At 47.7% G+C, this 21,675-nt stretch overlaps 1 protein-coding gene across 3 annotated transcripts in view; it reads right to left on the minus strand.

The window, feature by feature from the left end:
• The window catches only part of TBC1D9B (TBC1 domain family member 9B), a 251,807-nt gene that overhangs the window by 175,195 nt on the left and 54,937 nt on the right, over positions 1–21,675 (minus strand). For all 3 annotated transcript variants that reach the window (XM_066591015.1, XM_066591014.1, XM_066591016.1), the window contains exon 5: positions 5,701–5,959. In XM_066591015.1, the coding sequence (XP_066447112.1) occupies positions 5,701–5,959 (259 nt within the window). The remainder of the gene's footprint in view (positions 1–5,700; positions 5,960–21,675) is intronic.

Below are 21,675 nucleotides of genomic sequence, written 5' to 3' on the forward strand. Positions count from 1 at the left end.
GTCCGTGTGTGCTGGGGGTAGTAGTTCTACAAATAAATACGCAGCCAGCTAAGTGTTACAGCAGGCGTGCGCCAAATTATTTCCTGGCGTTCCGTAAGCGAAGTCAGCCTCCAACCACAGGCCAATAAGCGGCACATTTAATTACAGCGTTCTGTTTCTGCATTACTGGTAATACAGCATGCAGAGGGGTAGGGGTAGGCCTAGAGGACGTGGGCGCGGCCGAGGACGCGGAGGCCCTAGTCCGGGTGTGGGCACAGGCCGAGCTCCTGATCCAGGTGTATCGCAGCCGACTGCTGCGGGATTAGGAGAGAGGCACGTTTCTGGCGTCCCCACATTCATAGCACATTTAATGGGTCCACGCGGTAGACCTTTATTAGAAAATGAGCAGTGTGAGCAGGTCCTGCCGTGGATGGCAGAAAGTGCTTCCAGCAACCTATCGTCCACCCACAGTTCTGCGCTGTCCACTGCTGCAACTCAGAATCCTCTGGCTGCTGCTCCTCCTTCCTCCCAGCCTCCTCACTCCATGAAAATGAGACATTCTGAGGAGCGGGCAGACTCCCAGGAACTGTTCTCGCGCCCCTGCTCAGATTGGGCAGCAGTGGTTCCTCTCCCACCAGAGGAGTTTATCGTGACTGATGCCCAACCATTGGAAAGTTCCCGAGGTCCGGGGGATGAGGCTGGGGACTTCCGGCAACTGTCTCAAGACCTTTCAGTGGGTGAGGAGGCCGATGACGATGAGACACAGTTGTCTATCAGTGAGGTAGTAGTAAGGGCATTAAGTCCGAGGGAGGAGCGCACTGAGGATTCTGAGGAAGAGCAGCAGGACAATGAGGTGACTGACCCCACCTGGTTTGCTACGCCTACTGAGGACAGGTCTTCAGAGGGGGAGGCAAGGGCAGCAGCAGGGCAGGTTGCAAGAGGCAGTGCGGTGGCCAGGGGTAGAGGCAGGGCCAGACCGAATAATCCACCAACTGTTTCCCAAAGCGCCCCCTCGAGCCATGCCACCCTGCAGAGGCCGAGGTGCTCAAAGGTCTGGCAGTTTTTCACTGAGAGTGCAGACGACCGACGAACAGTGGTGTGCAACCTTTGTCGCGCCAAGATCAGTCGGGGAGCCACCACCACCAGCCTCACCACCACCAGCATGCGCAGACATATGATGGCCAAGCACCCCACAAGGTGGGACGAAGGCTGTTCACCGCCTCCGGTTTGCACCGCTGCCTCTCCCCCTGTGCCCCAACCTGCCACTGAGATCCAACCCCGCTCTGAGGACACAGGCACTACCGTCTCCTGGCCTGCACCCACACCCTCACCTCCGCTGTCCTCGGCCCCATCCACCAATGTATCTCAGCGCACCGTCCAGCCGTCGCTAACGCAAGTGTTTGAGCGCAAGCGCAAGTACGCCGCCACGCACCCGCACGCTCAAGTGTTAAACGTGCACGTAGCCAAGTTTATCAGCCTGGAGATGCTGCCGTATAGGGTTGTGGAAACGGAGTCCTTCAAAAGTATGATGGCGGCGGCGGCCCCGCGCTACTCAGTTCCCAGTCGCCACTATTTTTCCCGATGTGCCATCCCAGCCCTGCACGACCACGTCTCCCGCAACATTGTACGCGCCCTCACCAACGCGGTTACTGGCAAGGTCCACTTAACAACGGACACGGGGACAAGCACAGGCGGGCAGGGCCACTATATCTCCCTGACGGCACATTGGGTGAATTTAGTGGAGGCTGGGACAGAGTCAGAGCCTGGGACCGCTCACGTCCTACCCACCCCCAGAATTGCGGGCCCCAGCTCGGTGGTGGTATCTGAGGCGGTGTATGCTTCCTCCAGTAAACCACCCTCCTCCTCCTCCTCCTCCTCCTCCAACGCAACCTCTGTCTCGCAATCAAGATGTGTCAGCAGCAGCAGCACGACGCCAGCAGTCGGTGTCGCGCGTCATGGCAGCACAGCGGTGGGCAAGCGTCAGCAGGCCGTGCTGAAACTACTCAGCTTAGGAGATAAGAGGCACACGGCCCACGAACTGCTGCAGGGTCTAACAGAGCAGACCGACCGCTGGCTTGCGCCGCTGAGCCTCCAACCGGGCATGGTCGTGTGTGACAACGGCCGTAACCTGGTGGCGGCTCTGCAGCTCGGCAGCCTCACGCACGTGCCATGCCTGGCCCACGTCTTTAATTTGGTGGTTCAGCGCTTTCTGAAAAGCTACCCACGCTTGTCAGACCTGCTCGGAAAGGTGCGCCGGCTCTGCGCACATTTCCCCAAGTCCCACACGGACGCTGCCACCCTGCGCACCCTGCAACATCGGTTTAATCTGCCAGTGCACCGACTGCTGTGCGACGTGCCCACACAGCGGAACTCTACGCTCCACATGTTGGCCAGGCTCTATAAGCAGCGTAGAGCTATAGTGGAATACCAACTTCAACATGGGCGGCGCAGTGGGAGTCAGCCTCCTCAATTATTTTCAGAAGAGTGGGCCTGGTTGGCAGACATCTGCCAGGTCCTTGGAAAGTTTGAGGAGTCTACCCAGGTGGTGAGCGGCGATGCTGCAATCATTAGCGTCACCATTCCTCTGCTATGCCTCTTGAGAAGTTCCCTGCAAAGCATAAAGGCAGACGCTTTGCGCTCGGAAACAGAGCCGGGGGAAGACAGTATGTCGCTGGAAAGTCAGAGCACCCTCCTGTCTATATCTCAGCGCGGTGAGGAGGAGGAGGAGGAGGAGGAGGAAGATGAGGAGGAGGGGGAAGAGACAGCTTGGCCCACTGGTGAGGGTACACATGCTGCTGGGCCTGTCATCCTTTCAGCGTGTATGGCCTGAGGAGGAGGAGGAGGAGGAGGAGGAGGAGGAGGATCCTGAAAGTGATCTTCCTAGTGAGGACAGTCATGTGTTGCGTACAGGTACCCTGGCACACATGGCTGACTTCATGTTAGGATGCCTTTCTCGTGACCCTCGCGTTACACGCATTCTGGCCACTACGGATTACTGGGTCTACACACTGCTCGACCCACGGTATAAGGAGAACCTTTCCACTCTCATACCCGAAGAGGAAAGGGGTTCGAGAGTGTTGCTATATCACAGGACCCTGGCGGACAAACTGATGGTAAAATTCCCATACGACAGCGCTAGTGGCCGAAGGCGCAGTTCCGAGGGCCAGGTAGCAGGGGAGGCGCGGAGATCAGGCAGCATGTACAGCACAGGCCCTTGACTGCTTTATGGCTCCCCAGCAAGACTGTGTCACCGCTCCCCAGTCACGGCTGAGTCAGTGGGAGCACTGTAAAAGGATGGTGAGGGAGTACGTAGCCGATCGCACGATCGTCCTCCGTGACGCCTCTGCCCCCTACAACTACTGGGTGTCGAAGCTGGACACGTGGCCTGAACTCGCGCTGTATGCCCTGGAGGTGCTTGCTTGTCCTGCGGCTAGCGTCTTGTCAGAGAGGGTGTTTAGTGCGGCTGGGGGAATCATCACAGATAAGCGTACCCGCCTGTCAACCGACAGTGCCGACAGGCTAACACTCATCAAGATGAACAAAGCCTGGATTTCCCCAGACTTCTCTTCTCCACCAGCGGACAGCAGCGATACCTAAGCAATACGTAGGCTGCACCCGCGGATGGAAGCATCGTTCTGTATCCCCATCAAAAACGGGGACCTTTTTGCTTCATCAATCTGTGTATAATATTCATCCTCCTCCTCCTGCTCCTCCTCCTGAAACCTCACATAATCACGCCGAACAGGCAATTTTTCTTAGGCCCACAAGGCTCAGTCATATAATTTTTCTAAACAATTTTTATACGTTTCAATGCTCATTAAAGCGTTGAAACTTTCACCTCAACCAATTTTTATTTTAACTGGGCTGCCTCCTGGCCTAGTTACCAATTAAGCCACATTAACCAAAGTGATTAATGGGTTTCACCTGCCCTCTTGGTTGGGCATGGGCAATTTTTCTGATGTACATTAGTACTGTTGATACAGCAATTTTTGTGGGCCCTCGCCTACAGTGTAATCAAATTAATTTTTAGCCCACCTGCATTACAGCTGACGTTACATCAGCTGTGTTGGGCACTGCAATGGGATATTTTTATGTACCGCCGGTGGCTTTCTGGCACCCACCCATGCTGTGGGTCCACAGGGAGTTGTAAATGCATCTGTGTCCACTTCTAAAGAACCCCAGTCTGACTGGGCATGCAGTGTGGGCCGAAGCCCACCTGCATTAAACATGACATTACTACCTCAGCTGTGATGGGCAATGCAATGGGATATTTTTATGTACCGCCAGTGGGTTCCAGGGAGCCACCCATGCTGTGGGTCCACAGGGAGTTGTAAATGCATCTGTTTCCACTTCTAAAGAACCCCAGTCTGACTGGGCATGCAGTGTGGGCCGAAGCCCACCTGCATTAAACATGACATTACTACCTCAGCTGTGATGGGCAATGCAATGGGATATTGTTATGTACCGCCGGTGGCTTCCTGGCACCCACCCATGCTGTGGGTCCACAGGGAGTTGTAAATGCATCTGTGTCCACTTCTAAAGAACCCCAGTCTGACTGGGGCATGCAGTGTGGGCCGAAGCCCACCTGCATTTCATCTGACGTTAGCTCTGCTGTCCAGGGCACTGCAATGGGATACATTTATGTACAGCGGGTGGGTTCCAGGGAGCCACCCATGCTGTGGGTGCACACGGAATTCCCATTGCGGAGTTGTACCTGCCTGTGACTATTTATAAAAAAACGCGGTCTGACTGGGGCATGCAGACACCTTGACAGAATGAATAGTGTGTGGCACATAGGTTCCCCATTGCTATGCCCACGTGTGCAGCTCCAGATGGAGGTGGCACAGGATTGGATTTCTCATTGCTTCTGTACAGCATTGTGGACTATCGCCCCGCCCCTTTTAAAGAGGGTCGCTGCCTAGCCGTGCCAACCCTCTGCAGTGTGTGCCTGCGGTTCCTCTGGCAGACGCACTTATAAATAGACATGAGTGTGGCGTGGCATGAGGGCAGCTGAAGGCTGCGCAGGGACAATTTGGTGTGCGCTGTGGACACTGGCTCGTGCGGGGGGGGGGGGGCAGCATGTAACCCAGGAGAAGTGGCAGCGGAGTGTCATGCAGGCAGTGATTCTGCTTTGTTGGAGGTAGTGTGGTGCTTAGCTAAGGTATCCATTGCTAATGAGGGCTTTTCAGAAGTAAAAGTTGTTGGGGGGGGGGGGGGCCCACTCTTGCCGCTATTGTGGCTTAATAGTGGGACCTGTGAACTTGAGATGCAGCCCAACATGTAGCCCCTCGCCTGCCCTATCCGTTGCTGTGTCCTTCCCATCACTTTCTTGAATTGCCCAGATTTTCACAAATGAAAACCTTAGCGAGCATCGGCGATATACAAAAATGCTCGGGTCGCCCATTGACTTCAATGGGGTTCGTTACTCGAAACGAACCCTCGAGCATCGCGAAAAGTTCGTCTCGAGTAACGAGCACCCGAGCATTTTGGTGCTCGCTCATCTCTACAGAAGACCTGAAAGCTTGCTGTAACATCATGTATTTTTGTTAGCCCTTAAAAGGTATCATATCTACAAGATAACTTGGTTTCTCTTACTGAGAACAATTGCACTTTGCTCTACTTGCTAACACAGTAGCAAACCCCTTTTTTTGTTTTACTTAGTGTTATACTAGGATGCTTTTGTTTCTAAGATTATTTTTGAGCAGTGTACATCATACACACCTCTTCAGAGCAGAGATGTTTTTGAGCGGACGTGTAGGTTTGGGTAAGTTACGATCCTCTAGGAAGCCCTCGTTGTCCAGAAGCTGTCTCATGGCGATGTTGGCGAGCTGTTCCATGAGCTTGAAAGTCTCACTAATGTTGAGGAACATGGAGAAAAAGTATTCATTGTCCCGCGTGCTGACCTTGATGCATTCTGGAAAAAGCAATGTTGCATTCTTCTCGAGTTGGATCACATCAAGCCACTGGATAATCAAAGTCACTGAAAGGAGTATGAGATGAATGAAAATGAAAATCAAAAAAAAATTTCCTACTCAGATATGCAATTATTCATATATTTTTATCACTTTACTTTTTCTTCTTTTGCCTCAATATCTCAAAAGTTTTATTGTAAAGGTCCTTTAATCCAATGTTGTGTAACTTCTGCTAATCCAGCACTGTACAAAAACAATGCACGATTGACTGGTAGTGGGTTGATGAAGTAGAACTAAGGATACCATTACATGGGGCAATTATTGCCTTAATTATAGCTGGAAACAGCAAATTTGGGTTATACTTACCCCACAGACAAGCGGCCACAGACATGGGACTGAATCGCAAATCGCTCATTTGTCGGAGTAACTTGACTTTTAGCAGAATTAATAATCAAGAGGCTGTTGGGCCGTGTAAACAGGAGCGCTTCAATGTTTATAGTTAAAAAAATACAATACGGCAAGAACGTATTTGGCATTGCAGTGTGCGTAAAAGTCCGATCATGGTAACACAATATTTACCCTACATGGTGAACGTTGTCAGAACAGAAAAAAAAATGCCAGTATTCAGTCTCCGAGGAAAAAAAAAAAAGCAATAAACGTTCAAAAAGCTGTATTTACTCCAAAATGCTACCAATAGAAACTACAGGATATCCCGCAAAAAATGAGCCCTCACACAACTATGTCAATGGAAAAATAAAAAAGTTATGGCTGTCAGAAGTTGGTGGCAGAAAATAAATATAAAACACATCTTTGAAAAAAAAATAAAAGTAGTGCAGCAAAAAAAACTATATAATTTTGGTATCATAGTAGTCATACTATGCCATAGAATAAAGTTATCATGTCATTTTTGCTGCAGTGTGTGAATGCAGAAATAAGGCCTTGCCAAAGATGGCGGAATTTCGGTTTTCTTGCATTTCACTCCACTTCGAATTTTTTAAACCTCTTACATTATATGGTATATTACATAATACAATTCGTCCTGCAAAAATCAAGCCCTCAAACAGCAATGGCGATGAATAAATAAAAGAGTTACGCTTTTTTTTTTTTTTTTTTTTAAAAAGGGGCCGCATCCTCAAGGGGTTGAATTTCAGAAAGGCAGATTTCAATTAATTCAAAAAGAGGGTAGGAATAACACAAATAAAAGAAAAAAAACTTTCCAGCTGCGCTTCAATGCAGGCCCTCAGAGGTATAAAGGGAATAAGCTTCTAGAAACATTAGTTAATAGTAAGCCAAATTTTATTCCCAAAGAACATACATCAAAAACGAATTCAAAATATGGATAAGCAACGCGTTTCTACGTCAACTGACGCCTTTATCAAGCATATCACACTACTACCCACTAGCATATATACATAAAGAGCATACCTTAATCATAAGTTCAATACGGTGCATCTGATTTCTTCCCTGTACCACGCTGGACGCTAACCTCACATGTGTGTATAGGGGGCGGGGATTCCACCAGCCCCGCTCACGTCATCAGACAGATACTGGAACGTTCATGTATTCCATATCGGGTGTCCAGCCACATCTTGCATCATCACCCTCCGATTGGAGGCGTGGCATAGATGAGGTCATCACGCTCCTTCATAGCGCGCACAAGGCATGTCAAAGCGCTCGTCCTCAGTGGGCGTGTATATTAACTGGAGACATCGTCCCACAGATTAACAGACCGCTCGGATGCCAGTTATAAAAGGGACATATTCCTAAATCAAAGTGGATCGAACATACTTTAAACACCCTACAAACACTCCCCTAGCAAGATTAAAACTATAAATATGGAAAATTTAGATCCACCATATAATTACTAATAAAGTGCAACCAACATTTGTAGTTTATAAATAGGATAAAACCTATACAAGGTGGCAATGCAAAACTAACTAATAATAAACATACAGCAAATTATTAAAACATTATTAAAATACCAGAATGATCTCAAAACAATACTGAATATTATGCAATATGCATGTCGGTCATGATAAAGATACCGACCACAGAGAAATTAAATACATAAAGGTTCATACCATACGAGAATAACAACACTATAGATGTATAGACAAACTCTAATAAATACATCTAGCAAAATATTTTATAATACTCTACCTTAAATAAATATATACCGTATATTCCGGCGTATAAGGCGACGGGGCGTATAAGACGACCCCCCAACTGTCACCTTATACGCCGGGAATACAGCGGAGCAAAAAAAAAAAATTACTCACCTCCCCCGGCGTTCTGCGGCGCTGCTGCAGGCTGTCGCTCCCTCCTGGTCCCCGGCAGAGCATTGCTTTCTGGACGCAGGGCCATCAGCCAATCACAGCCATTCAATGACACCATTGAATGGCTGTGATTGGCTAAAACACACGTGCCTTCAGCCAATCACAGTCATTCAATGATGTCATTGAATGGCTGTGATTGGCCGACAGCGTGTGTTAGCCAATCACAGTATTAGCTTTCTGGAGGCGGGGATTTCAAGCCCTGCGTCCAGAAAGCAATGCTCTGCCGGGGACCAGGAGGGAGCGACAGCCTGCAGCAGCGCCGCAGAACGCCGGGGGAGGTGAGTAATGATTTTTTTTTTTTTTTACACTTTTTTTTTGTATTACCGGCGTATAAGACGACCCCCGACTTCAGAGCAGATTTTTCGGGGTTCAAAAGTCGTCTTATACGCCGGTATATACGGTATATTATAATAAAATGCTCTACAATGTATATGCCAATAATGATACTTACAAATTCAAACATCACAAAATTTAAAAGCATATATCAATTCATAAAATACAATAGTATTAACATACGGCTAAATACATAGGTAGAAAACTTAATAAATACATAATAGATAAAAATAATAAAATCCTATGAAACCGCCTTGATAGTGGTGTTATGAAATCTTTTCTAAGGTTTCATTTAAACCATTAGGATGTAGTGAATCCATCCGAAAGATCCAGAACATCTCCCGCTCACGTAAGCGGGAGAACGATCTGGAAGGGATGGTTTCCGATGGCGTAACCTTTAGTTTAGTAGAGTCTTTGTCGTGTGTCTCTTTAAAATGACGAGACACACTGTGTTTTATAAAACCTGATACTATATTAAAACAGTGTTGATTAATTCTCGTCCTAAGAGGTCTAGTCGTCCGACCAATGTACTGGAGTCCACAGGGACACTCCAATAAATAAATTACCCATGTGGACTCACAATTTAAAGGGGTTGTCCCGAGGCAGCAAGTGGGTCTATACACTTCTGTATGGCCATAATAATGCACTTTGTAATATACATTGTGCATTAATTATGAGCCATACAGAAGTTATAAAAAGTTTTATACTTACCTGCTCCGTTGCTGGCGTCCTCGTTCCCATGGAGCCCGACTAATTTTCGGCCTCCGATGGCCAAATTAGCCGCGCTTGCGCAGTCCGGGTCTTCTGTAATCTTCTATGGAGCCGCTCGTGCCAGAGAGCGGCTCCGTGTAGCTCCGCCCCGTCACGTGCCGATTCCAGCCAATCAGGAGGCTGGAATCGGCAGTGGACCGCACAGAAGAGCTGCGGTCCACGAAGACAGAGGATCCCGGCGGCCATCTTTAGCGGTAAGTATTGAAGTCACCGGAGCGCGGGGATTAAGGTAAGCGCTCCGGTAAACTTCCTTTACTTCCCTGCATCGGGGTTGTCTCGCGCCGAACGGGGGGGGGTTGAAAAAAAAAAAAACCCGTTTCGGCGCGGGACAACCCCTTTAAGCATTGTTTTAAGTCTACTACTTTCTGTTCACGTTTCACAAAAACTTCTTTTCTTCCATTAGAAATAGAAGCACAACATTTGCAGCGACTTTTTAGACACCTGTACGCGCCTCCACTATATTCACTGGATTTATCTTGAGTCTTTTTTTATTGTTTAGAATTCTTTTAAGGGGATCTGATTGTGCAACAATGTTCTGGAGAGTCCTATTCCTTCGATAGACGATCCTGGGGGTATTAGGAATTTCCTTGAATAAGAATAGGTCCTTTTTTAATAGGTCCCAATTCTTTTTTATTATTCTTTCTATTGATTTATATTGTGTATTAAATTTTGTCAAAAATAAAAGTTTTTTATTAAAATCTCTCTTATTGATTTCCGAATCGTTATCACCTCCGTCTGTTTTTTTTAGAGACAAAAGGGGGTCTTTTATCCAATAGAACTTTGTCATAAGCCTCTTCAATCAGACCTAAGGGATAACCCTTTTCAATAAAACGTGTTTTTATTATAGCGGCTTGTTCTTCAAATAACGCGACTGATGAACAGTTCCTTCTCAGACGCTTAAAGGGGTTGTCCCGCGCCGAAACGGGTTTTTTTTTTTTTCAACAGCCCCCCCGTTCGGCGCGAGACAACCCCGATGCAGGGGTTAAACAAGAAAACCGGGCAGTGCTTACCTGAATCCCCGCGCTCCGGTGACTTCTTACTTACCTGCTGAAGATGGCCGCCGGGATCTTCTCCCTCGGTGGACCGCAGGGCTTCTGTGCGGTCCATTGCCGATTCCAGCCTCCTGATTGGCTGGAATCGGCACGTGACGGGGCGGAGCTACAAGGAGCCGCTCTCCGGCACGAGCGGCCCCATTCAGAAGAGAAGAAGACCCGGACTGCGCAAGCGCGTCTAATCTGGCGATTAGACGCTGAAAATTAGACGGCACCATGGAGACGAGGACGCTAGCAACGGAGCAGGTAAGTGAATAACTTCTTATAACTTCTGTATGGCTCATAATTAATGCACAATGTACATTACAAAGTGCATTAATATGGCCATACAGAAGTGTATAGACCCACTTGCTTTCGCGGGACAACCCCTTTAAGCTGTCCGTAAGAGATATTCGTCCTCCAACATTTTTTGTGACAGCTTTTAAAGCTTAGGTAACTTTTACAATCTGTAGTTTTAAAATGTGTTCTCGTTTTGATTTCTCCTTCATTTATAGAGACCACCAGATCTAAAAAGACTCTCTCTGTACGATTAATATTACTCGTAAATTCCAGTTGACAATCATTCTTATTGACTCCAGTAATAAATATTTCCAAATCTGTAATTTGACCATCCCAAACCAGTATGATGTCGTCAATAAATCGTTTAAAAAATATTATCCGACTATCATTAAAATTATTCTTTTCAAATGCACCCATAAATAAATTTGCGTAACTGGGTGCGAAATGCGTCCCCATGGCCGTACCATTAACCTCGATACATTTTATTTTAAACAATAATTATTTCACGTTTAATGGTCAATTTTATCAGCAGGTTAATGGTACGGGCAAGGGGATGCTTTTAAATTTTGTGGTGTTTGAATTTGTAAGGATTATTATTGGCATATACATTGTAGAGCATTTTATTATAATATATGTATTTATTTAAGGTAGAGTATTATAAAATATTTTGCTAGATGTATTTATTAGAGTTTGTCTATACATCTATAGTGTTGTTATTCTCGTATGGTATGAACCTTTATGTATTTAATTTCTCTGTGGTCGGTATCTTTATCATGACCGACATGCATATTGCATAATATTCAGTATTGTTTTGAGATCATTCTGGTATTTTAATAATGTTTTAATAATTTGCTGTATGTTTATTATTAGTTAGTTTTGCGTTGCCACCTTGTATAGGTTTTACCCTATTTATAAACTACAAATGTTGGTTGCACTTTATTAGTAATTATACGGTGGATCTAAATTTTCCATATTTATAGTTTTAATCTTGCTAGGGGAGTGTTTGTAGGGTGTTTAAAGTATGTTCGATCCACTTTGATTTAGGAATATGTCCCTTTTATAACTGGCATCCGAGCGGTCTGTTCATCTGTGGGACGATGTCTCCAGTTAATAGACACGCCCACTGAGGACGAGCGCTTTGACATGCCTTGTGCGCGCTATGAAGGAGCGTGATGACCTCATCTATGCCACGCCTCCAATCGGAGGGTGATGATGCAAGATGTGGCTGGACACCCGATATGGAATACATGAACGTTCCAGTATCTGTCTGATGACGTGAGCGGGGCTGGTGGAATCCCCGCCCCTATACACACATGTGAGGTTAGCGTCCAGCGTGGTGCAGGGAAGAAATCAAATGCACGGTATTGAACTTATGATTAAGGTATGCTCTTTATGTGTGTGTGTGTATATATTATATATATATATATATATATATATATATATTATATATATACACACACACACATATATATATATATATATATATATATATATACATATATATATATACACATATATATATATACATACACACACATATACATACATACACACACATATACATATACACACTAGTGGGTAGTAGTGTGATATGCTTGATAAAGGCGTCAGTTGACGCAGAAACGCGTTGCTTATCCATATTTTGAATTCGTTTTTGATGTATGTTCTTTGGGAATAAAATTTGGCTTACTATTAACTAATGTTTCTAGAAGCTTATTCCCTTTATACCTCTGAGGGCCTGCATTGAAGCGCAGCTGGAAAAAGTATTTTTTCCTTTTATTTGTATTATTGCATCATCCCCATTTTTTGTAAGAATTTTTGGGCATTTCTTCAGCTGCTGCTCTCCAAAAGGACGTGGATGTGTAATTATTAGATGCACATATTTATATGTTTTTTTGGATAAATACGGAAGAACCCTCATTAACCCCTTAATGACGCGGGCATTTTTCTTTTTCCATTTTCGTTTTTTCCTCCCCCCTTTAAAAAAATCATAACTCCTTTATTTATCCATCCACATCGCTGTATGAGGGCTTGTTTTTTGCGGGACGAGTTGTATTTTTCAATGGTGCTATTTAAAGTACCATATAATGTACTGAAAACTTTAAAAAAAATTCTAAGTGGAGTAAAATGAAAAAAAAACGACATTTTGCCATCTTTTAGTGCGTCTTGCTTCTACGGCGCACAAATGGCAACAAAAACGACATGATAACTTTATTCTATGGGTCGGTACGATTACTACGATGCCAAACTTGTATAGGTTTTTTTTTACTATACTCTTTTGTTTTTTTTTTTTAAAGACATAAAATTTTTTTCAATTATTTTCTGCGGTCATTTTGTGCGCGCAATAACTTTTTTATTTTTCCGTCGACGTAGTTGAGCAAGGTTTCATTTTTTGCGGGATGTCCTGTAGTTTCTGATAGTACCATTTTGGAATACATACGACTTTTTGGTCGCTTTTTATTGCGTTTTTTCTGGGAGACAGGGTAACTAAAAGACAGGAATTAGGTTTACCTGTTAATTCCTTTTCTGGAGTCATCCTGACAGCATACACATGGAGGATGTCCACTGGACCCCTGTTGGGACAGGAAGCGGAAAAACATACAAAAGGCACCTCCCGCCACCGGCTCACCAGTGTGTACCAAATAACTACAGTGACCCGGCTTTGCTTAATCACTCATTTTTAATACTGAAACCATAGTACAATACGTTACTTCACGTAGAGAAGGATAACTGAAGGGGAGGGAAAAGCCCCTATGCTGTCAGGATGACTCCAGAAAAGGAATTAACAGGTAAACCTAATTCCTGTCTTCCCCTCGTCATCCTGACAGCATACACATGGAGGAATACCAACAATCAAGGGCTTTAGGGAGGGACCACTGCTTGCAGAACTTTCCGCCCAAAGGCAGTGTCCCGGCTGGCCCCCACGTCCAGACGATAGTGTTTTACAAAAGTATGGGTGCTTGACCATGTGGCGGCTCTGCAGATCTGGTCGGTTGTCGCCTGGGCTCTCTCCGCCCAGGAACAGGCGACCGCCCTAGTAGAATGGGCTCTAACTTCGCCCGGGAGTGGGATCCCTTGGGATCTGTATGCCTCTTCTACGGCCCTCCTGACCCACCGCGCTAGGGAGTCCTTAGTAGCGGCCCCTCCTCTGCGTGGACCCTGAAATTGAATGAAGAGGTTATTAGATTTCCTAAAGGTATGTGAGACCTCTAAGTACTTCAGAACTGCTCGTCTCACGTCTAGGTTATGGAACCTCTGTTCCGTAGTGTTCCGGGGTTCCTGGCAGAAGGAGGGAAGTACTATTCTTTGCTCTCTGTGAAAGTCCGTAAGGACTTTCGGTTGAAAGAAGGGGTCGGGCCTAAACTCTATCTTGTCCGGGAAGATGGTCATATATGGGGTTTTTATAGAGAGGGCTTGGATTTCCCCGATCCGCCTGGCGGATGTAATGGCCACTAGGAAGGCAACCTTATATGAGAGGGTCTTAACTGAGAGTTCTTCCAGGGGCTCGAAGGGGTGTGCGCAAAGGGCCTGTAAAAAAAGATTCAGGTCCCATGGGGGCATGGTTCTTCTTATAACGGGGTGAAGTCTAACTGCTCCTTTAAGGTATTTTTTGACTAGCCTATGGTCGGCTAACGGGAAGTCAAAGAAGGCTCCTAGGGCGGCCACCTGGACCTTAAGGGTACCAGGTTTTAGGCCCATGTCCAGTCCATCCTGAAGGAACTCTAGAATCTTATTAATGTCTGGTTGTTGGAGGTCGTGAATACTGTGCCCCAACCACCTAGAGAAGGTGTCCCACACCCTGGTGTATATGTTCCTGGTGGACTCTTTGAGACTCTCACATAAGGTGGTGGTCACCCTCCCTGATAGGCCCTGGTTCAGGTATTTTACCCGCACAGCTTCCAGGCCGCTAGTCTGAACTGTCGGGCTTTTGGGCAAATCAGGGGACCCTGTTGTAGGAGGTCGTCTCTCCACGGCAGATGTAGGGGCTCCTGTGTTGATAGAGCGGCCAGGAGCGGGAACCAAGGTCTCTTGGGCCAGAACGGGGCCACCAGGATAACGGAGCCCGGGGACCCCTGGATCTTCTTTAGAACCCGAGGGATCAGGGGGATAGGTGGAAAGGCGTATGTCAGGTCCCATTCCCATGCTTGGGATAGTGCGTCTATTCCCAGGGAGCCCCCGTCTGCCCCCCTGGAAAAGAACCGGGGACACTTGTTGTTCTCCCGAGAGGCAAACAAATCCACCTTTGGAGTCCCCCATCTTTCTGTAATCAATTGGAATGCCTCTGGATGTAGTGCCCACTCCCCAGGGTCTATCCTCCTGCGGCTGAGGTAGTCTGCCATGGCGTTCTCTGGGCCCCTTACGTGGAACGCTGAAACGGAAGGCATCCGCTGCTCTATCCACCCGAGCACTTTCGCCGCCAGGTCTTGTAGTCGGGGGTTCCGCGTGGATCCCTGGTGGCGAATGAGGGACACAGTTGTTATGTTATCCGAAAATATCTTAATGGGTCTACCCCCGATCTCTGTCTCGAGGTCACGGATGGCCCTCCAGACCGCGCAAAGCTCCTTGTAATTGGAGGATTGAGTGGCCTCTTTCTGGTTCCAGACCCCCTGGACATAGCGACAGCCTAAGTGGGCCCCCCAGCCAGTTGCGCTCGCGTCAGTGAAGATGGATACTGGGGATGCCGGGTCCCAACTTGTGGACCTGGCGAGGTTGGAGATAGACGTCCACCACCCCAAGGAGGACCTTACTTTGTGAGTGAGGGTGACTTCCTGATCCAGGGAAGCTGGAGATTTGTCCCAGTTGCTCAGGATAAAGTCCTGGAGAGTTCTACCATGTAACTGGGCCCACGGGACTACTCCAATACAGGCTGTCATGAGACCGAGGACCCTCATGCCTCTCCTAAGGGAAACTTGGGAGGCTAACGAAAGTGCCCGGCTTTCGTCTTGGATCGTTTTTTGCTTTTCTAGCGGGAGGGAAGAGCACTGGTGGTGTGAGTCCAGGATAACCCCTAGGAACTTTTTCCTTTGTTCGGGCTGAAGATTGGATTTGTCGAAGTTAATGATCCAACCTAGCGACTCGAACAGGTGGAGGGTGAGGTTGACCCGGTGCTGGAGTTCCGAGGGTGATCCTGCTATAAGCAGGAAATCGTCGAGGTATGGGACAATTAGTACTTTGTCCGTCCTTAGTGCTGCTACCATCTCCAATACTAGTTTGGAGAATACCCGAGGTGCGGAGGAAATCCCGAACGGCAGGCATGCGAATTGGTAATGCGAGACTGACCCTTCTATCACCAGGGCGAATCGAAGAAACTGTTGGGAGTCTGAGTGTATGGGAATATGATAATAGGCGTCTTTTAAGTCCACCGTGGCCATGACGCTATCTGGTGTGATTAGGGGGATCGCTGATCTTACTGATTCCATTTTAAATCTTTGGTATGTTATAGATTTATTCAGGTATTTCAGGTTGATTATAACTCTGTAGGCCCCGTTAGGCTTCTTAATAAGAAACAAGGGGGAGTAGCAGCCTTTGAACCGTTCTTCTACGGGAACCGGGATAATGGCCCCCAGGGATAGCAGGTCCCGTACCCCCGACTGGAGGGCCCGGGCCGACGCGGGTGACTGGCAGGGGGTAACCACGAACCTCCGGGGAGGGGGGGCGGAAAGCTCAATTCTATAGCCCTCTGAGACCAGGCGAAGGGCCCAGGGATTGGAGGTTATTTCGCTCCATCTATTGGCGAACCCCCTAAGTCTGCCCCCCACCTGCCGGATCCCGATGGGCGGATTCTCACCCTTTCCGCCTTTGGGGTAAGACCAGCGTCCGGTTTTCCCCTTCCCCCTGTATGTTCTCGGGGGGACAAAGGGAGGAGGGTAGGAGGAGGAAGGCCGCTTGACGGGTCTCTCTGCTGGTAGCCCCTGACTTTTGTCTGAGGCCTTCTCCAGGAGTGTATCCAGGGAAGGTCCGAAGATGCGATGTCCCTGGAAGGGCAAAGAGCAAAGCCTGTTCTTTGAGGCATTGTCCCCTGTCCAGGCTTTTACCCAGACGGCCCTCCTGGCTGTGTTCGAAAGTGCCGCCGACCGGGCCCCGAACCTTACTGACTCCATCGAGGCGTCCGCCAGGAAGCCGGTGGCCTGTTGGAGGAGGGGAAGGCAGTTGGAGATATCTTCCCTCGAACCCCTTTGCGAGACCAGGGCCTGGAGTTAGTCTAGCCAGACCGTCATGGATCTCGCTACCGACGTGGCCGTAATGTTGGTCTTCATGGTGAGGGCCGCCGACTCCCAGGCCTTCTTCATTGCCGAATCCACTCGTGAATCCAGTGGGTCCCGCAACTGGGAGATGTCCTCAAAGGGGAGGGCAGCCTTCTTCGAGACCCTGGCGACCGCCAAATCCACCTTCGGGACGGTGTCCAAGAACTCAATGTCTTCCGGGGTGAAGACCATACGCTCTCTAAACTCCTTAGACAGGAAAAACTTGTGTTCTGCCTGTTTCCACTCGGTCAAGATAAGCTGTTTTAGGATATCATTGACCGGGAATGATGGTTTGGGCTGAGGTATGAGTCCCCGGAACAGGGTATCCTGGAGGGATGGCTGCTGCGGCGTCTGTTCCTCCACCTGCATGGTGTGACGGACCGCTGTTAGTAGCTGCCCCAGATCCGCCGATGCGAAGAAGTACTTCCTCGTTTCTTCCATGGGCGGTATGGATTCTGAGGGGGAATCTTCTAAGAACCCTTCCTCCGAGTCTGATTCTTCTATCCGTGACCGCCTTACCCTTTTCGTGGGGGGCGGAACGGAAAGAGACGAGAGAGAGGCCTCGATCTCCTCGCGGATCATAGCTCGGATGTCCGATATGCCCGAGGGGCCTTCCTCACGGACCACCTTCTCTGTGCAGGCTGCGCATAAGGGTTTGGTGTGTCCCTCGTCCAGTCGCCGCAGGCAGACTGGGCACTTGCGCACGCGCTTCTTGGCCTCTCTGCCCTTTTGTGCTTCTCTGTCCTAAGAGACGGAGACAGCAGAAAAAAAGGGGGGGTTTTCCAGCACCTGACCCTTCCTTACCCCTGCTGTGAGCCCCCGGAGGTTTACTCACCAGCGGGCTGCTCTCCGTGTCCTCTCTGGCCGACATCTTTACTTAGGTGCAGACCGAAGACATGTGGGGAATCCTGCTTTCTCCTTTTCTCTTTTTTTTTTTTTTTTGATTTTCAAATTTGGCGCCTTTTCCCTCGAGGCCCCGCCCCCCCGTGACGCGGCCGTGCTGACGTCATGCCGCCGCGCCGGACCCGGGGGATACACTCTGCGTCGGGCTCTGAGGAGGGCGCATAGATGTCCGGGGATGTCAGATCGAGCGCAGCCGTCGGCCCGCGCCGCGCGCTCTCCCCCCCCCACCCCCTCGCTGGCATACCTGCTCAGCCGCTCCGCCGACAGAGGATCTCTGGAAGCCAGGGTCCCGGGCCCGACGTCCAGAGCGGGTGCCTGATGTCCGGAGGCGGCTTCCAAGCCCTGCAGGTACGGGCTGTATCTTCCCAGTGCGACAACCCCACTGGGCAGCGCGTTAGGGAAGGGTTCCCCGCAGGGAACGTGGTGCTGGTCTTTGGGATCCTGCGGGTGAGGGTCCCCACGTAGGGTCTCACCCGCGCAAGCTCTGCCAGCCCGACCAGAGAGTCGTCCCCCCACGGGCGGACAGGCTGCATAGGAATTTTCTTCTTTTTTCTTGCCTCCAGCATACACCTGGAGGCTTCCGCTTGGACTGTCCTGTAGGGACAGGAAGACACTGGTGAGCCGGTGGCGGGAGGTGCCTTTTGTATGTTTTTCCGCTTCCTGTCCCAACAGGGGTCCAGTGGACATCCTCCATGTGTATGCTGTCAGGATGACGAGGGGAAAAATGCATTTCTGGCGTTCTTAATTTTTTTTTTCGGACGACGTTCACCGTGCGGGAAAAATTATGTGGTACTTTGATAGTTCGGACTTTTACGGACGCGGTGATACCAAATACATATTTTTAATTTATTATTTAGATTTTTTAATAATAGATATGGCAAAAGGGGGGTGATTTAAACTTTTACAACTTTTTTTTTTTTTCAATTAAAAAAAAACTTTATTGATTTTTTTTTTTACTTTACTTTGAAGTCCCCCTGGGGGACTTTAAGATACGATGCTTTGATCGCTCCTGCAGTATGACGTAATGCTATAGCATTACGTCATATTGCTTTTTGACAGGCAGCCTATGAAGCCACCCCACGGGGACGGCTTGATAGGCAGTCTGCTAAGGCAGCCCTGGGGCCTTTCATTAGGCCCCCGGCTGCCATGACACATGCACGGCTCTCCCGATCTCACCAATCTCTCCCGATCTCATCTCTGTCAGAATTGACAGCGGCATTTAAATGATTAATAGCCGCGATCGGCCGCGCGGCCGCTCGCGGCTATTGCCCGCGGATGTCAGCTGTTATAAACAGCTGATGCCCGCACTGTATGAAGAGAGGTTGCATCGCAACCTCTCTTCATACATACCCCGACGCTCCATGACGTACCGGTACGTCATTGGTCGTTAAGGGGTTAAAGAAACCCCTTAAAGGCGAACTTGGACTCCAGGTGTAGGCGGGACACAAAGTTTTTTGTTGCTCCGCCTTACACCCGGTAAGTACTACTACTGGAATTATCTATTATTTCCATCCATGGACATGGCGCTCTCCCTAATTTGTGAAAAGAGGGTAGGAAGAATCCAATGGCTGGATGTTCTTAAGGACAGAAATGTCCAAGAAGGTTGGGAAATATTGCGGAATTAGATTCTCAAAGCACAATCGTTAATAATCCCTAGAAGAAAGAACAATGGGAAGCATTTAAAGAGACAAGGATGGATGAACACAGAGCTTGCACACATGTTAAAAACGAAGAAAAATATGTTTATCAAATGGAAAGAGGGGGGAATATCTAAAGAAGAATATGGTGCGGTCTGCAGAAACTGTAGGGCAAGTGTCAGAAAAGCTAATAATGATTTGAGGCTTGCAACAGAGGCCAAAAGCAATAAAAAGGATTTGGGGGGTATGTCAAGAGCAAAAGAAAAGTCAAGGATGCTATTGGATGCTTACAAAATGAAAATGGTGAATTGGTTAGGAATGACGATAGGCCGGCTGTCCACGGGCGATGCGGTATCCCTCAAGGAAGCTCCGCCGCGGGAGCCGCCGCCCGGGAGCAGTAGTCGCTGCCGAATCTCTGCCGGTCAGCCCTATCTAATAAGGTAACGATTCTCCGCTTGTGTACAGGTGCCGGCGCTTTCCATAGCAATGCTATAGGAAGCGCCGGCTGGTGTGATTCGTCGGCGAAATCACTGCCATGGAAAGGGGGCCTTATGAAGGCCGAACTTTTAAATTCCTATTTTGTATCTGTTTACTCTCAGAAAGTAGTTGGAACATCAACTGATCTTCCCTGTGCTATTAGGGAAATAAAAGAATGCAGACTATCTATAAGCAGATAGATGGTGAGAGAACACTTTGCTAACAAATGAATTCAAGTGTCAAGGTCCAGATGAATTACATCCTAGGGTACTAAAGGAAGCAATGGAGGTAATTGCTGAACCACTCGCCATAATCTTTGAAAATTCCTGGAGAAGTTCCTGAAGATTGGAAAAGGGGAAATGTTGTCCCTATCTTCAAAAAAGGGAAGAAGGTGGATCCAGGAAACTACAGGCCTGTGAGCCTGACTTCTATACCGGGAAAGATCTTTGAACAACTTATTAAACAGCATGTATGCAAGTACCTGGATGAAAATGGAGTAATTAACCAGAGCCAGCATAGGTTTCTAACAAACAAGTCATTCCAGACAAATCTAATTTCCTTCTGTGACAGAATCACCGACTGGGTTGATCAGGAAAAGGCGGTGGATAAAGTTTATCTTAACTTCAGTAAAGCAGTTAACAAAGTATCTCATGCCATACTTATTGAAATGACCAGATATGGGATTGATAAGGCAACTTTTAGATGGATTCAAAACTGGCTGAGTGATCGTACTCAAAGAGTGGTCATAAATGGCTGCATATCCAAGTGGAGAATGTATCAAGTGGGATACCACAAGGCTCTGTCCTAGGCCCAGTGTTGTTCAGCATTTTTATAAATGATCTGGAGAAGAGAATTGATGGAAAACTGATCCAATTTTGCTGACGACACAAAGCGAAGAGGGATAGCTAACACTAGAGAAGAGAGAGAGTATTCCAAAAGATCTAGAAAAGCTTGAACAGCGGGTAGCGACTAACAGAATGGTATTTAACAAGGAGAAATGCAAAGTCCTACATCTGGGCTAGAAAAATGAAAAAAGCACATACAGAATGGGAGAAATTGGTCTAAGCAGCACATGTGAAAATGACTTGGGTATACTAATAGATCATAGACTGAACATGAGTGAACAATGTGCTGCAGCAGCCAAAAAGGCAAACACAATTCTGGGATGTATTAAGAGAAGCATAGAGTCTAGATCATGTGAGGTAATTATTGCCCTCTACTTTTCCTTAGTCAGACCTCATCTGAAATACAGTGTCCAGTTCTAGGCACCCCACTTTAAAAAAGATATAGACAAACTGGAGCAAGTTCAGAGAAGAGTTACACCAAGATGGTGAGCGGTCTGCAAATCATGTTCTACGAGGAACGGTTAAAGGATCTGGGAATGTTTAGCTTGCGAAAAAGAAGGCTGAGAGGAGACTTAATAGCTATCCACAAATATCTGAAGGACTGTCACAGTGCAGAGGGATCAGCCCTATTCTCATTTGCACAAGGAAAGACTAGAAGCAATGGGATGAAACTAAAAGGGAGGAAACACAAATTATATATTAGAAAAAAAAAAAGCTTTGACAGTGAAGTTGATCAATGAGTGGAACAGGTTACCACGGGAGGTGGCGAGTTCTCCTTCAATGGAAGTGTTCAAACAAAGGCTGGACAAATATCTGCCTGGGATGATTTAGTAAATCCTGCACTAAGCAGGGGGTTGAACCCGATGACCCTGGAGGTCCCTTCCAACTTTACCATTCTATGATAAT

The sequence above is a fragment of the Eleutherodactylus coqui genome, chromosome 2 (assembly GCF_035609145.1).
Source record: "Eleutherodactylus coqui strain aEleCoq1 chromosome 2, aEleCoq1.hap1, whole genome shotgun sequence".
NCBI classification, from domain to species: domain Eukaryota; kingdom Metazoa; phylum Chordata; class Amphibia; order Anura; family Eleutherodactylidae; genus Eleutherodactylus; species Eleutherodactylus coqui.